A 16,133-nucleotide genomic window follows, 5' to 3' on the forward strand; every position below is an offset into this window, starting at 1 on the left:
CCCGGGATTCATCCCGTAGTGTTCTGTGAAATTCCAACACCGGCTCCCGACACCTCCTTAATCGCTCCGATTTCGTGTATTATAGTAGAGTTGTCGATTCGGTTATTCAAGTCGGATTTGGGTTGGGTCAAATCATGTCTCGGGTTAAATTAGGATCTGGTTATGTCGGGTTAATCTAGCCTCATATCAGGTTCAAGTTCGGGTTAGGTTAATTTCAGTTGAGTTTAATAGTTTATTTTGGGTCGTTCACCTTTTCGGATTTATGTCAGGTTCAATTCGAGCCAAATTCAGATCGGATCCAATTTCAGGTTCGGGTTGTGTGTGAGTCAGGTTTGAGTAGGTTAATAGATGGTACATTCGGGTTCGAGTTAATGTTGAGTAAGGTTTTGCTTCAAGTTCAATTCTAATAAATATCGATGTGCTCAAGTTGAACCTATATAACTACGCCTTCCATAATTTGATTAGCTTTATCAAGATTTTATTAAACCTGTATATGAGTAATAGAGAGCAAAAGGTATACAAGCTGAATCGGATTGTGGGTTTATAGATTTGTACCAGAATATAAGTTGAATAAAAGGCATATAAATTTTATCAAACCTTCCATAATGACTCGGGTACAGGTTCTAATTGGGTCGGATACTAGTTCGGGTACAGATTGTTGTTGGGTCGGATTAAATCGGTTGACGGTTACTCTCAGGTCGGGAGCAGGTTCGGGTTCAGGTCAAAAAATATTGGATCAAATCAGTTGTCGGTTAACATACGGTCAGGTTCAGGTCGGGTTACAGGTCACTAGTTTCACCCCATTGTCCGGGTACAGGTTGGATTCAGATCATTGCCGGTTCAGGTCGAGTTCTCGGGTCTGGTTAGTTTTTGACAGCTCTAGACCTTATTAAAATTTATTTTAGTTGTAATTTGTACTTGGGTAACCCTAATCAGAATTTATTAAAGCTAACTGAACTTATTACATCTAAAAAAGTGAAAATAAGGTGAACATAACAAACCCTCTCTCTCTTTTCTTTATCGTCCTGCCTCCACCGCTATCAGACCATTGAGCTATCTTTAAACATAGATTTAAAAACTCAATTTGACCCATAAACCTTAGAATCAATCAACCATTTCTACACATGAAATACCTTTTTTTAGCTACCTCCGTTACTTTTAAGTGTAATAAAGGAATTTTTTATGTCTTACAAATAATACCACTTTGTTGCAACTAAAAAGAAACGAAGGTAGTATTTTGCCAAATCTACCATGCACCATCACATATTTCCCATTGTCTCAAAATCAGCAACAACACACACTACAAAAATTTGGCCTTTTAGCAACAGGTGAAATCCGTTGCTAATTGCTAAAAATCCGTCGCTGGACATAGCTAGCTACGGATTTATCAACGGAATCACTCCGTTGGTAAAAACCTTGTCGCTAAATGAATTTAGCAACGGAAAAAATAAATCCGTCGCTGGACTTAGCAACGGAAAAAATAAATCCGTCGCTGGATTTAGCAACGGAAAAAATAAATCCGTTGCTGGATTTAGCAACGGAAAAAATAAATCCGTTGCTAGATTCAGCAACGGAAAAAAAAAAATCCGTTGCTAGATTCAGCAACGGAAAAAAATTTTGAATAGAAAAAAAAGCTGCTATTTGGGTCGACCTCACTTGGGTCAACCCGACTCGGCTTTCCATGTAACGCTCCTTGAATCTCCAATCGCAATATTACTGTTAGTAGGAGTCGAACCCGTGACCTCAATGTCAAATATTGATACTCTTACCAACTATACCAAATATTATTTGTTTACTTTTACGCACATAATTGATAATAAATGAAAGAAATATTAGCAACAGAAAAAAAAATCCGTCTCTAAGTTTAGAAACGGAATTTAAAATCCGTCTCTAATTTAGAAACGGATTTTCAAATCCGTCTCTAATTTAGAAACGGATTTTCAAATCCGTTTCTAAATTAGAGACGGATTTGAAAATCCGTTTCTAGTTTAGAGATGAATTTAACTTACATAATTCGTCTCTAATGTGATATTTTTAATAATTAGTTTAAAAAATTATCTAGAGACGGAATAAAAAATCCGTTGCTCATATTATCAACGGAAAAAAAAATTCCGTCTCTAACTTAGCAACGGAAAAAAAAAATCCGTTGCTAACTTAGCAACGGAAAAAAAATCTGTCTCTAAATTTAGCAACGGAAAAAAATCCGTTGCTAGATTCATCAACGGAAAAAAAATCCGTTGCTAATTTAGCAACGGAAAAAAAATCCGTTTCTAATTTAGAGACGGATTTTCAATTCCGTTGCTAATTTAGCGACGGAATTTTTAATTCCGTTTCTAAATTAGAAACGGATTTTTAAATTCCGTCGCTAAATTAATTTAGAGACGGATTTTTTGATTCCGTCTCTAATTTAAAAACGGATAAAATTCCGTCGCTAGAATTCCGTTTCTATATGGACATTTTTTTGTAGTGACATGACTTTCTTCCTCGTAATCACTAGTATCATAGAGAAGCTTGGTTTCATCAGGGAAGATGGAGCAAGGTGGTGGTGACTCATAAAGTGATATTCTTTTATTTACAATTGGATTACTAAATTAACAAACTTTGTTGATTAAAAGAATGACTTGTTTATTCTCAAAAATACCTTGATTAAAAATCTACTTTAAAAATACTAAGGGTTGATTTGGCTGCACATAGAGTATAAGGAAAGTAGAAATTATAGGAATTTAAAAATAGTTGAGTTGTTTGGTTGACAATAAAAAATGTAAATACCGGAATTCAAATTTATGGGAATTGTAAATTCAAAGGAATTATGATTTCTCATAAAATATAGAAAGTTAATTACCCAACCTTTCCATGATTAGTCAAAATTTATCAACTAAACAACTTTAGACAATTCCTACAAAAATTTGACATAGATATCTAATTCATATAAAATACAAACTGCTTCCCATATCAAACAAACAACACCTAAATAAAAGTAAAAGTAGTAAAAATTGATTAAACAACTACTCCCTCCGTGTTTTTTTAAGTGATACATTTTCCATTTCCGGCCGTGTTTTTTTAAGTAATACATTTCCTTTTTTGGCAAAACAATACATTAAAATATTATATCTCTCTCCTTTCATGGTCCCCACCCAAACCCACTACTACTTTTTTATTATATCTTTCCTCTCACATATATTACTTTTCAATAAACTATTAACCCCACTATCTTTCTTTAACAATTTTTTAATACTCCACTACCCCACTTACCTCTTATTTTATTTAAGTCAATTAAATTGCCTAAAACTATGTGTCGGTCAATATGTATCACTTAAAAAAACACGGAGGGAGTAGTAAAAAATTATATGACGATTAAAGTGTTGCGATTTAATAGAATTAGAATTCTCATTAGTCATGTCATAATTTCACAAGATACCAAACTCACGTGAACAATTAAACTAAGATCAGTCCAACAAAAAATAAAAAGGGTAATTCAATCCACCGGCCCATATCATCTTTTTCTCCTACTCTTCTTTGATCATTCACCCTTCTTCAATCTTCTCAATTCCCAAAAAAATTCACCCAAAAAAATAAATTACAAAAGACATAATTTTTCTGAGAAAAAATCCAGAAAAAAATTCTGATTTGATTGAGAAAAGTAGTAGCAGACATGGGTGTGGATTACTACAAAGTTCTTCAAGTTGATAGAAGCGCTAAAGACGATGATCTCAAGAAAGCTTACCGTAAACTGGCTATGAAATGGCACCCTGACAAAAACCCTAATAATAAGAAAGATGCTGAAGCCAAATTCAAACAAATCTCCGAAGCTTATGATGTAATTCTCTCAATTTTTGATCAATTCTATCAATTCTCATTGTTAATTTTTTAGGGTAAATCTTGAATTTTGATTTTATTTGTTTGATTGATTGATTGATTAAATTGAAATTAGGTTTTGAGCGACCCCCAAAAGCGAGCTGTGTATGATCAATATGGTGAAGAGGGGTTGAAAGGGAATGTGCCACCGCCAGGATCTAGTGGGTTTCCTGGTGGTTCTGATGGAGGAAGTGGGTATAGTTCGTTTCGATTTAATACTCGAAGTCCTGATGATATTTTCTCCGAATTTTTCGGGTTTTCGAGCCCGTTTGGTATGGGAGATATGGGGGGATCTCGTGGTGGTGTTGGGGGTTCATCTGCATTTGGGAGAGGAGGTTTTGAGGATATTTTTTCGCAGTTTAGTCGAGGTGCTGGTGGCGGTGGCGAGCCCTCGGGTATGCCTTCCATGCCCCGGAAGGCGGCAGCTATCGAGCGCACATTGCAATGTAGCTTGGAGGATTTGTACAAGGGGACTACTAAGAAGATGAAGATTTCGAGGGATGTTGTCGATTATTCAGGGTAAATGCTTGCTTGCTTACTATATATTTATGTGGATTTGAGTGTTGAGATTCCTTTGTAGTCTGTGTTTGATTTTGTGATCTTTAAATTTGTGTTAACACATTGATATACTAGCATTGTCACTGTGCAATTGGATTGTGATTGTAAATGTTTTTGTGCTGAGGTTCTAGGAATTACTACTTATTACTAGTGCTGTTTTGTTCCTAATTCAGCAGCAGCTAGTGATTAATCTGATTATTAAACCCCTAGAGTATGTTTGGTAGCAGGGATAAGGGGAAGGTGATAGGGATAAGAGAGAAGGGATAGGTGGGGGTTCGATACATATGTTGCATGTCAAGACATTGTATAATGTGATATTGAAAGTTGCTAGCTAGATTATATAAGTGCCCTAAATTAGTAATCTTTTTTGTCTCTCTTATACCTCTACACAAAGGCACCTTGATGTAATTAGATGTAAGGACTTAAGAAGTGCTAGAGAATTTGGCTTAAGAATTAACCCGACAAAATAGTGATTTCATAGCCACAAAAGCTAGAGGTGAACTCGGTCAAAACTGGCATACATAGCTTTTATGTAACGTTCAATATGTCTCTCAATGTGGTTTTTAGTAACAATACTAAATTTTACTATCATAAAAATTGCAACTTTAAAAAAAGCTTCAATTAAAGTTTTCATCTTCGTAATGCCCCATGTTCTTAGATGAATTCTGATTTGAGCATAGGTGATCCATTTGGCTTTTGATGTCAAATGGGGACGTTCTTTCTATTTGATGGCTCCATGCTCATTTGTTAGCAATATTATTGCTCTTCCATGCATTGATGTCATGTCTTATTGATAGGCTGAAGTTCCTTTTTTTACCGCTGGGTTTTTAGCTAACAAATTATACCTATCTTGATGGTTTTACATGTGTGTAAAGTTTACTCAGTAATCAAGATAGATTGAAGAGTAGGAAAATCTATCTTGATTATTGAGTAAACTATTGATTGCAAGTCCTTTTGACCTGTATTTATGTAGAGTACCTGTTGGTTTTGAATTTAGTCGTTAGTCTTTTTAAATCATCTTAATGTTTTTGAAATCAAAATATTTGTCGGAATTTCAAGGAAAGATGTTAGCATATTGATACTTAAACATATGTATTACAAAAGTTTAGGTGCTTGTTGCAATCAGGTCTGAAGAGGTTATTAGGATTCTGAGCATGTTGATACTTGTACATATGTATTACAAAAGTTTAGGTGCTTGTTGCAATCAGGTCTGAAGAGGTTATTAGGATTCTGAGTGATAGAAGATAATTTGAGACCTCGTTATTAGGTTATCAGTGATAGAAGAGGTTAATTGGTTATTACAAAGTTGGCTTTAGGTTTTGAATTTTTGGATGACAGTTATGTATTATAAAAGTTGTGGATTTGCATCTTGCAATAAATATGGGGTGTTTTACAAAGCTGATGTCAGGATAAGGCCTCAGCTGTCACCTTGGTTCATTATTTTACCAAAAAAAAAAGTAAAGCCTATGAGATCTAATTTTCGTGAGTGTTAGCTGTTGAGTTATTTCTGGGGATTCAGCCATCACTAGTTTACTGTTAGTCAAATATGAATGACATCTTCTGGAGAGTTCAGATTTGACTGGCGCTGTATTGGTATTATATGTTCCTTATGGAAGGTTAAATGTAAACCAAAATTATGATATGAGGAGGAAACAATTGCCTGACGTAGAATACTGATCATAATTTTTTGTATATAGAATAATAAAGAAAAAGGTTTCTCTAACTTTGTATTCTAAGGAATACAAAAAATAGGAGATAAATATGTGATTGGAAGATGATTGGCCTGTTGTGATCTTAATACCTTCTCTTGTTTTACATGTATTTTGAGTTTGTACTGCCACTTATAATTTGCTTTTTTTGGGGAGTAAGACCTTCAGTGTAAGACATTGTGTATCTCTCCAAGGCATAGCACTCAAAAGAGGGGGGGGGGGGGGGGGGGGGGGGTGAGGGGGCGGGGGGAGTTATTACTAATAGTGAAACCTTGAAAGTCTGAGAATGAGGTTGCTGTCAGCAAAGCATCTCAACAGCTTGGGTTGCTTCTTGATGTTCATCTGATCTTCATGATTGTTTATTGTGGTCAATTGATACTGAAGCTGTATTTGGTGTCTGGTTTGTACAAATTTCAATATGGATTACTTTATTGTCCCAGTTTTATGGTTATTGAGCCTTCGTATGCATACTCCCCCTTCCCCTCTCCCTCTCCCTCTCCCACTCCCACTCCCACTCCCACTCCCACTCCCCCTTCTTCTAGATAAAAATAAAAGGGAAATACAGTTGGAAGGGAGCATGGGAAAATCTGGCTTCTTTGATATTTGTGTCAAATAATTGTGTTCTTCCTCTCGTAGGAGGCCGTCCACGCTGGAGGAGATCCTCACCATTGAGATCAAACCGGGCTGGAAGAAGGGTACAAAGATCACTTTTCCAGAAAAAGGAAATGAGCAGCGGAACGTTATACCTTCAGATCTAATTTTCATCATTGATGAGAAGCCTCACAGCGTTTATAAGAGGGATGGTAATGATCTTGTTATCACTCAAAAAATCTCCCTAGTTGAAGCTCTGACTGGCTTTAATGCACAAATTACAACACTTGATGGACGTACTTTAACTGTACCCATCAACTCTGTTATTAGCCCTTCATATGAGGAGGTGGTTAAAGGAGAGGGGATGCCTATCCCCAAGGAACCTTCTAAAAGAGGTAACTTGAGAATAAAATTTAACATCAAGTTTCCAACAAGGCTTACTTCAGAGCAGAAGACTGGTATCAAGCGTTTGTTATCTTCATAAATGGTGGTCATGGATCAAACTTTGTGTATGCCACATTGCCACTATGCCTTATTTCATCTTGCTGTTTTGTTTTGCAAAACATTGCACATTCCCAAGTTAGACAGCTTTTGGAATTCTTAATTATGATGGGATTGTATTTTCCCTCGTTTATCCTCATGACCGTTCTTGTCATATATATCTCTGAATACCATGTGTGTTAATTTTCTCTGAAAGTCAGTTTGATCTCTGCTCATGGTTGTTTCCTTCTCTAACCTGAGGGCAACTGTGTTTCATGATAACTTTCAATTGCTATCCATGCAGAAACAGCAGGGGATTAATGAAGGAGAATTCATCAAGTAAATTTTCTTTATTAGTGTTAATGTATGCTCAATCTATATTGTTTCAAAACCTGACAATGTGTGGTTGCAGTGTTGCTCTAGCTGTCGGTGTGCTTGGACGTGCGGCCTACATTGGTGCTGCATAGTGTAATCTTGAGTTAGGCTTATTGCTTATATAGGAGTTTTTTTTTTGTTGTTGTTGTTTGAGTTTTAACTTTTTAATTTTAACATGAATGGCTGAATGCCTGAATGGTTTGGCTGTAATTATAATTAAATCAGCTCAATAAAGCAATTTTTTTAACTATATATTTTTCGACTTTCTTTGATATGATAGACAACATTCCTCTCTTTTAAATGTTTCAATGTGTTCAGATGCTTCTGGTTTGGCTAGGTTAAATTTTTTGTGTAAGTTTCTAGTATGGTTGATTTATAGTTGTGTTTCAGGTCAAGTCTTTTTTTTTCCTCCCTTGAAGATGTTTTTTTTATAATTATATCCTGTGATAGTTCTTACCTGCATATGCACACCTCGAAAGATTAAGTGATTGGAAAGTATGGGTGTAACCCAACTACTTTGAGTATGATTCGTGTGATACAGGAATAATTAACATTGCGACTTGTTTTAGGACGCAAGGAATAATATGCTTTTTGTATCTGAAATAAGCAAACATTTGTGACATAACACTTAATTACTTAAGTACCTTTTCGGGCTTTCACAATAAATTTAGATGTGTTAAAATTTAACCCGACCCTGACCCGAAAAAAAATCGATTCAAATATTGACTCGTGGGGGCATAATAATTTAACATGGTTCAAGTTTGAAATTAGACCTGGCCTAACTTAACTTCACTGAACCCGACTGAACACCCAAATTGACACCTTGCACTTCTATTTACATATGCTTCATTCATTTACTAATTTGTTGAGTAAGACAATTGATGCACTTGTAAAAACCGGATGGAGTAGTATTTTTGTTTTTTTTACTTTGTTGAATATGGATGAAATATACAGTAGAAATCGTTATATACATCTGAGTGTAAATTACACCCTAGGTATTTTTTGCTTTTGATAATTATGGTTCAATTAATCATCAAATAAGCAAAAATATAACCTAAAATAAATTTTCAATATTATAAGCATTGTTTTTTAAAGATCTAAATTGGTTGTCAAAGTGAAGGACTGGAATATATATTTATTTATGAACTGATATTTTACAAAACCAGAAACTTGATGGATTCAAGCTTAAAGGTTTTAATTGAAGAATAAAAAATTAAACTGGAAAGAAGAGTAATAACTAATAAGAACATTTTACATAGTTTTGCAAAGTGGAAATTTACAGATTCTAGATCATAAAATAAGAATTCTAACATTAGTTTTACTTCAAATTTTTGGCAGCAGCTTAGAACTAATTCTTATTACCCTAAATCAGAAACAGTGGACAACTCTTCTCTAGAATTAAAGGTGTCGAGGCCATCACACTCTCATTGATAAGCTTTTTCTGATCTGCCAATCTATCTTCTAGTTCATGTAGTTCAGCACGCAGCTTGGATGTTTTCGTCTCAAGCTCGAGCATAGCTTCCACCTGCTCATTGTTGATGTGAAGGGCTATTGCTCTTTCAACATAGGGAACTAGCCAGTCTAATTTAAAGTTCATAGACTGAAGGTCGGCTAGGGTAGATCTCAAGTAGTCAGTTTGAGATTCGTTCAAGGATGCACGTGTGTTGTCTTGGAGAATAACTATCATCTTTGCTAGGGACTCTAACGCCCATGTCAAGAGACCAACACTGCAGACTGCATGATCTTCGATTATGTTCCCATACTTCGCCCAAATTTTTTGCAACACTGGAATAAGAACAGGGCTAACTTCTAGTCCTACAAATATATCTTCTGATGCAACATTCTCAGGTGTCTGCAAAACACCGAAAATACAGAGATATGAGACATCAAAGTTGTTGCACTATCATGCTGGTTAAAACAAAACTGCTATCAATGAAAGAACAAAAACATATCAAATTTACCTCAGTTGGACGACTATTTACTGGATCCGAACCATTACTGTTTTCATCTGGAATCTCTGAAACAAAATCTAAAACATCAGTTCTAACAATTCAACTTTTATGTAAATATGCTTAAAGCCGAGCTCAGATAAAAAATTTAAACAGAAAGGAATTGGAAAAGGCAGCACTTGAACACTGCATGACTGCAGAGAGGACAAGGGAGTACTACCTTGCTGAGCTTCGTCTCCTTGGCAGGCAGACTGAGAACGAGCCTGAATAGCTCCCGTGCCCTCCTCTATACACTGCAAAGAGGACTTGAGAGTGCTAACTTGCTGAGCTTCGTCTCCTTGGCAGACGGACTGAGAACGAGCCTGAGTAGCTCCCGTCTCCTCCTCTACACACTGCAAAGAGGCAGGGTGTTCTGCTGCTTCTGAGCAAGACATTGATCCATCATCGCTGTAGGAATCCATATCTTCATGTACATCTTCATCAGAGTCCCTTTTATAAAACCAACACATAAATCAAAACATTTTTCTAGAGCATCAAGTAGTTTTTGCCCCTGATGTCTACTAAAACAATTTAAATATACGAGCAGCTCTATGTGCTCAACCTTTAGTTCAAGATAATACAAAGATTACAACAAAGACATGAAAACATCCCATAACAAATTCATACAAGTTTGGTTATATAAGCACATTGCAAAGGCACAAATCAATAGTTCCATAATACACAAACATAAAGTATGAATCTCAAATAGAAGGTAGAAAGTTGTATACCAATTTTGTGATTCTGACTCAGGCGAAAGCCACCAAGGGGGAGGCCAAAACAACTCAGATAAGTCCGGTTCAGTAGATAAAGGGCGACAACGATCCTCATCCAGGTAGTACACACCAACCTCCATATACTTGCTTACTCCCTCAAAAAGCTTATAATCCTTGCAATACTCTCGAGAATGTAAAGCAAATAAATTCTTAGGGAACACAATACAATTCCCTCGACAACCCGGAATTTCCTTAGCCTGAACAGCAAACACATTATCGAATGTCATAAACAAAATCCAATCTCCCATATCACCCATTTTAATCCAATCATGCTCCTCTTCTCTTAGCAAATAAACCTCGAATTTTTCCTCATTTCTAACAATCATGAACACCAAACTATAGATCAACACCAAGAATTTACGGCTAACTCTTGCATAACAATGATCATGTATAGAACAAAGAGGCACAGTCATTGTTCCAATGACCTTACATTCACTCCCATCAATAAGATAAGCTGTACCTTCACGATCAATACCGCAAAGTAGTCCATTTCTTCGTAAGCTTATAACATCGTCGAATCGAAAACCCGGGCCACGATCAATGAAACTCCACTGCCCATCCAACTTCAAAGTACCCAAACTACCACCCTGACTAAGCAACAGTACCATGACAGACCAAGGATCATCAGTAGGCGAATCCTCGTCTCGAAACAAAACAACTTTGCTCTTTGTTGGATAATTTGAACAAGGAGCAAAACCCTCAAATTGGTAAACATCTTCATTGCCATTAGAGAAGCATAATTTAAGGCCTTCGCCGATGTGGGACACTTTGAAATCAAAGGTATTTAGCTTTTTAGGGAAATCATTGGGGAGATCTTTGATGGGGTTTTTGGAAAGAGGAAAACGAACACGAAACCGACGGCGGTTTAATTCTTCAACTGATATAATCCAAGATTTAGAAGAGAAATCAGGGTCTGAATCTTGAGGGGGTTGAATGAGGTAAAGGGCACTACCCACAAGATTAATGGGCCGATTCGATCGGATAAAAATCGAAGAAGAAGGAAGAATTGGGATTGTTTTTTGGAGAGATGGGTATAAGAAGTAAGTTAAGATTGGGTAAGAGTGTGAAGATCGCCATTTCTTGCAAACAGCTCGAAAACGGTGGCGTTCGAAGCGAGAACCGGTGAAAATGGCGATTTTTTCGAGTAATTCTTGAGGAAGTAAAGACCAATCTACCTGCCTGCGTTGATTTTGTGACATTTTTTTAATTGATTGGAAAAAAATTTGGGATGAAGAAATGATGATTGAAATGGTGGAAGAAGATTTTATGGGCAAAAGATGAAGTGCGCGGTAAATTTTGATTAGGATTTAGGAATGAAATTTAAATGTTTGACTGAATTTTGTATTTTGCCGCCAATTTTTTGGGGATTATTTTTAAATTGGGTGGAAATTGAAAATTTCCCTCTATTAAACTTTTTGGGATTTGGAAATTGGAATTGGGATTTCTATCCACAAAATGTTAAGTAGCCCGTATAAATTATGTATGGTCCACGATAACTTTCCGGATCATGGCCTCATTGGATGGGTTGATGTGAGAGGGCTTGAGGGGTGTAATGTATTGAGTTTATAATTTTTTTTTTTTTTTGTGTTTAGAGAGCCACAAGGACGAATCGGGAGAGAAGTTCTAACCATTTGAGCTATCCCTCACTCTCGTGTATTGAGTTAAAGTTTAAGTGACAGTGGAGCATAGCATCGATAGAATACTTCCTCTGTCTCATATTAATCGCAATAGTAGGCTTGTACAAAGTTTTAGGAATTTTTGTAGGTTAGGGTCTTAGGATCAAATGATGAATTTTATAATATATAGTGTAGTTAATAGAAGAGAAAATTGATGAAAAAAAGGTACTCTCTTCGTCCCAATTTATGGTTTCCGTTTATAATTTTTCATGGTGGGAGGACAAAGTGGGTGAAATACATTAACAATAAAAGTGAAAACTACAATTATAGACAAAGGTTAGAGAGAGAAAGGGGAAAAATTGCAAGACAAGTGTAAAATTCAAGGGTAATTTAGGAAGTATATTGAATAAATTTTAAAAAAATGAAAGTATAATGGTCTTTACATATTATACTAAAATGGAAACATGAACGACATTTGTGTCTCCAAAATAAGGAAAATAGGTTGTATATTGTGAGACAGTGGGATTAGTATAAGTGAGGTTAGTAAAAAAAATAGTAATAAAATGTTTATGCAAGTGGGATAAGTGGGAGAGAGAAATTAGAAAAATAGTAATGGATCGTTACAACCTTACCACCACTTAATTGATTCCATTCATGATTTCATTAACTGGGGTCCATAGTGTCACGTGTTGCCAATAGACACGACCCTAGCCGTTGCAACCTGGGGCCTCAAATTCATACAATATATGAAATTGTTGTAAAAAAACCTAGTATAAGTGTCGTCGATCAGGGGTGAATATGGATATCTTAATTTTTTTATTTTTTTTTGTAAACATGGAGATCTTAGTTAGGGTAAGGCGCATGGTTCAATTTCCATTGATTTACTTCCTCTATTTTTTTTTAGTTGCATTTTCATTTCACGGTCTCCTAGATAATTTTTTAAGAGGTGAGAGATAGAGAGAAAAATAAGAGGGGCCCATGTGGGTAGGAGAGAGATAGAGAGAAAGAAATGTTAAAAACGAAAAGTGTTGTAACTAATTAACAATTTCTAAAATAGGAAAGTGTAGCAACTAAGCCCCGTTCTCTTCACCTTATTTGTGCTGAATTGAAATTATTTTTACTGAAACAAAATTATATTTGCTGAACTTAAATTATTTTTACTTTTTTTTTTATTAATTTTACTGAACTTAAATTATTTTTGCTGAACTGAAATTATTTTTACTGATTTTCTATTATAATTCTTCTTTAAGAAAACTGAATTTTACTGAACTGAACTTAATTTTATTGAACTGAAATTATTTTTACTGAACTGAACTTAATTTTACTGAACTGAACTTATTTTTACTTAACTGAAATTATTTTTACTTAATAATATTTTTTTTAAGGTGAAGAGAACAGGGCCTAAGTATTTTTCAGATTCTTTTTTTTATTATTATTTTTTGGTAACAAACTTTCTTTTTTCTAATTTAAAGGTTTAGAAACTCTCTCTAGTTTTAAATATGTGCTCTATTTTTCATTTTTGGCCTTAAGGTTATGTGAGGTAGGTAGCCCTTCGTTGAGGATCTCATTTCCTCTATACCCTATGCCCTTTAAAGTCCAATACTTTACACTTGTTAAGATGTGGTAGGATTTGAATTCCTAACTATTTGGAAGACCTTGAATTTAAGAGGAGTTAAACAAACACTAATTTTGCCAACAACTACCATTTAAATGACCATTTTTTAGAACAACTACCATTTAAAATATTCTTTTAATAAAACTACCATAAAGTTAAAAAAACATTGAGTAGCACTACCACTTTTAGGTTAAGGGAACCTAGTTTATAAAATTTCAATCAATTGTGGTATACAAAACAAGAGATTTTGATAATCAAACAAACTTATAGGTCAATTATCTTTAATTTCGCAATATAGTTGATTTAATTTCTCAATTAAACCTTAAAATAAGGGTTTATGCTAATTAAGGGCTTTACGAAATGAGGGGATTTGGGGCAATTGAAGTATATTATCAAATGTAAGGTTAATGTAGAGCAATATGGTCATTTACTAGAGGACAATTTTATAAAATATGCCCCCAAAATGGTGATTATTGTCGGAAACATTAAATGTGGTAGTGCTATTCAAACTTTTTGTGTTTTTGAGGTAATTTTTTTTAAAAAAAAAAAATCAAAATAGTAGTTGTTCTCAAAAGTGGTCATTTAAATGGTAGTTGTTAGCAAAATTTCCTTTTTTTTTTATAAGAAACTAATAGAGAGTCGTCAATAAGTTTGAGGAAAACTCATAAAGCTCGTTCATACCTTTCTCCCAAGTAGATTTCATGGGATATATTTAATATGAATCATAAGTTTACCAATGCCTACATTTGTAACATACTAACACCCCATCTCAACGTGAGCCCACTGGTAGATATTGTCTTCTCTAGACCCTAACCTGCAAATATTTGCTTTGGTGTAGGACAAGAAGTTCCCCAAAAGACCTCTAATAGGTTAAGGTATCAACCACCATATAAGAATAAGTTTGTTCTCCTCAACTACTTCCGATGCGAGAGCGTCATAGGCACCTTTGAAAAGCTAAACAAGTATACATGGGAGTCAAACCCCAGACCTTGTACACTGCCCAAGCGCACAATCACAGGCACCTTAGTACCACCGAGCTACGTTTCCTAAACCACAAATGAGTTCGAGAATGAGGGTACGTACTAGGAAATCGTTCATTCGAGAATAAAAGGCCTAGCCTAATACGTCATCTACTAGCTCTTCATTTTTCACAATTTCATGCATCACCAAATAATATATGCATCGTGATTCCTAAAAGCCAAGTTAGTTGATTTTATTTACAAACAAGAACCACAAAAAATCTACATTGCAATGTATATCATTATTATTTTTTATTCAAAATTTGTGAAATAAACAATATTGGCCTTGTCTGAGGTGATAAATTAGCAATTCAATTATTCCAATTATAGTCTTTAATTTACGTAAGATACTACGTGAAATCAATTAGTTGAAGTTTATTGAAAGTGATCAAGCTAGCAGCACTAATTAATTAGTTCGTTAATGTTTTATTTAAAACTATAAGAGAAATGTGATTTAACTAAGTGCTCAGGAAACTAAATGTTCTTCTTTGTTTGCTAGATCTCTCTTTTAGGCATTTATATATGGACTTTCCTCCTTCTTCATACCTTCAAGGACTTCAAAAGATTGGATTAGTATTGAAGAGTGTTTGGGAATAGAAGGAAAAGTTGTATGATAGCGGGAGTTTGAGAGATTAGGGTTTAATTTTGAATTTACTCGTTCTATTTAGGTCTAACCAAAGACCCCTATTTATAGTTGTAGGAATCTAGGTTTAGGATTTTAGAGCCACGACACGGTTTGCCTTATTAAAAAGCGTGAACTTTCATAACTTTAGTTTCCGAAGTCAAATTAAGACAATTGAGATATCATTGCAAAGCTCTGAATGTCTATTGTCTAATATTGCTAGTATTAGGTTAAAATATTTTGTTACTAAAAAAGATATGGTCGTTTGAGCAAGGGTATCGGTTTTTAGGTCCGGTTAAGTATTTTGATGATATCTTCTTCGCTTTAACTCGTAATTGCGCTTATAATATACCATTGTAAAGCTCTTTGAAAGGACTATTTACATATATAGGCCTTGCACAGAAAATGGTGGTTAATTATCTAGCTGGCTCAGTTTCAACAATGTAAGATCCATTATTTAATCCAATCATTTCTTTATTTGACTCATTTGAGTCTGTCACTAATCAATATTAAACATGTATGAGCACGGTTTAGGCGTAATTAGTAATCAGACCAGGCTATGGGATAATTTGGTCTCAAATATGGCTTATTAGATTACTTCATAATGCATTTTGAAGTCCATAAACACTTCAACTTTGATCTTGAATAAAGAATGGATTTTAGTAACATCATCACACTTCTCGTCGCGACAAGAAGCCACACGTAGGTGTCTACAAGTTTAAATACTCCCTCTATACTTTCAAATATGTGCACTATTATTTTTATTTCTGGTCTTTTCTATCTTCTGTTTATTTACAATAACCTATAAATACTTATATGTAGTATAATTTTTTTTCAACATATTTTGCTTGAATAATAATTTAATATATTTATTTCTTTGTTCAAAACGTTAAAAGTAAAGCGAAACACTTATTAAAAACCACGAGAGTATT

The 16,133-nt window shown here is 34.8% G+C and overlaps 2 protein-coding genes across 2 annotated transcripts; one reads left to right on the top strand and one right to left on the bottom strand.

Moving 5' to 3' along the window:
- Positions 1-3,486: 3,486 nt before the first annotated feature.
- Positions 3,487-7,413, top strand: LOC145597695 (uncharacterized). The gene is made up of 3 exons (XM_081653927.1): positions 3,487-3,817; positions 3,932-4,374; positions 6,759-7,413. The coding sequence occupies exons 1-3, from the start codon at positions 3,653-3,655 to the stop codon at positions 7,195-7,197; spliced, it is 1,047 nt and encodes a 348-aa protein (XP_081510053.1). The 5' UTR covers positions 3,487-3,652; the 3' UTR covers positions 7,198-7,413.
- A 1,316-nt stretch (positions 7,414-8,729) lies between these two features.
- LOC145599267 (F-box protein SKIP23-like) lies at positions 8,730-11,528 on the bottom strand. Its single transcript, XM_081655667.1, has 4 exons — positions 10,285-11,528; positions 9,738-10,006; positions 9,530-9,585; positions 8,730-9,420 (listed from the first exon to the last, which is right to left on the bottom strand). Exons 1-4 carry the CDS (start codon positions 11,526-11,528, stop codon positions 8,932-8,934), a joined length of 2,058 nt encoding a protein of 685 aa, XP_081511793.1. The 3' UTR covers positions 8,730-8,931.
- Between the last annotated feature and the right edge of the window lie 4,605 nt (positions 11,529-16,133).

The sequence above is a fragment of the Chenopodium album genome, chromosome 20 (assembly GCF_948465745.1).
Source record: "Chenopodium album chromosome 20, dcCheAlbu1.1, whole genome shotgun sequence".
NCBI classification, from domain to species: domain Eukaryota; kingdom Viridiplantae; phylum Streptophyta; class Magnoliopsida; order Caryophyllales; family Amaranthaceae; genus Chenopodium; species Chenopodium album.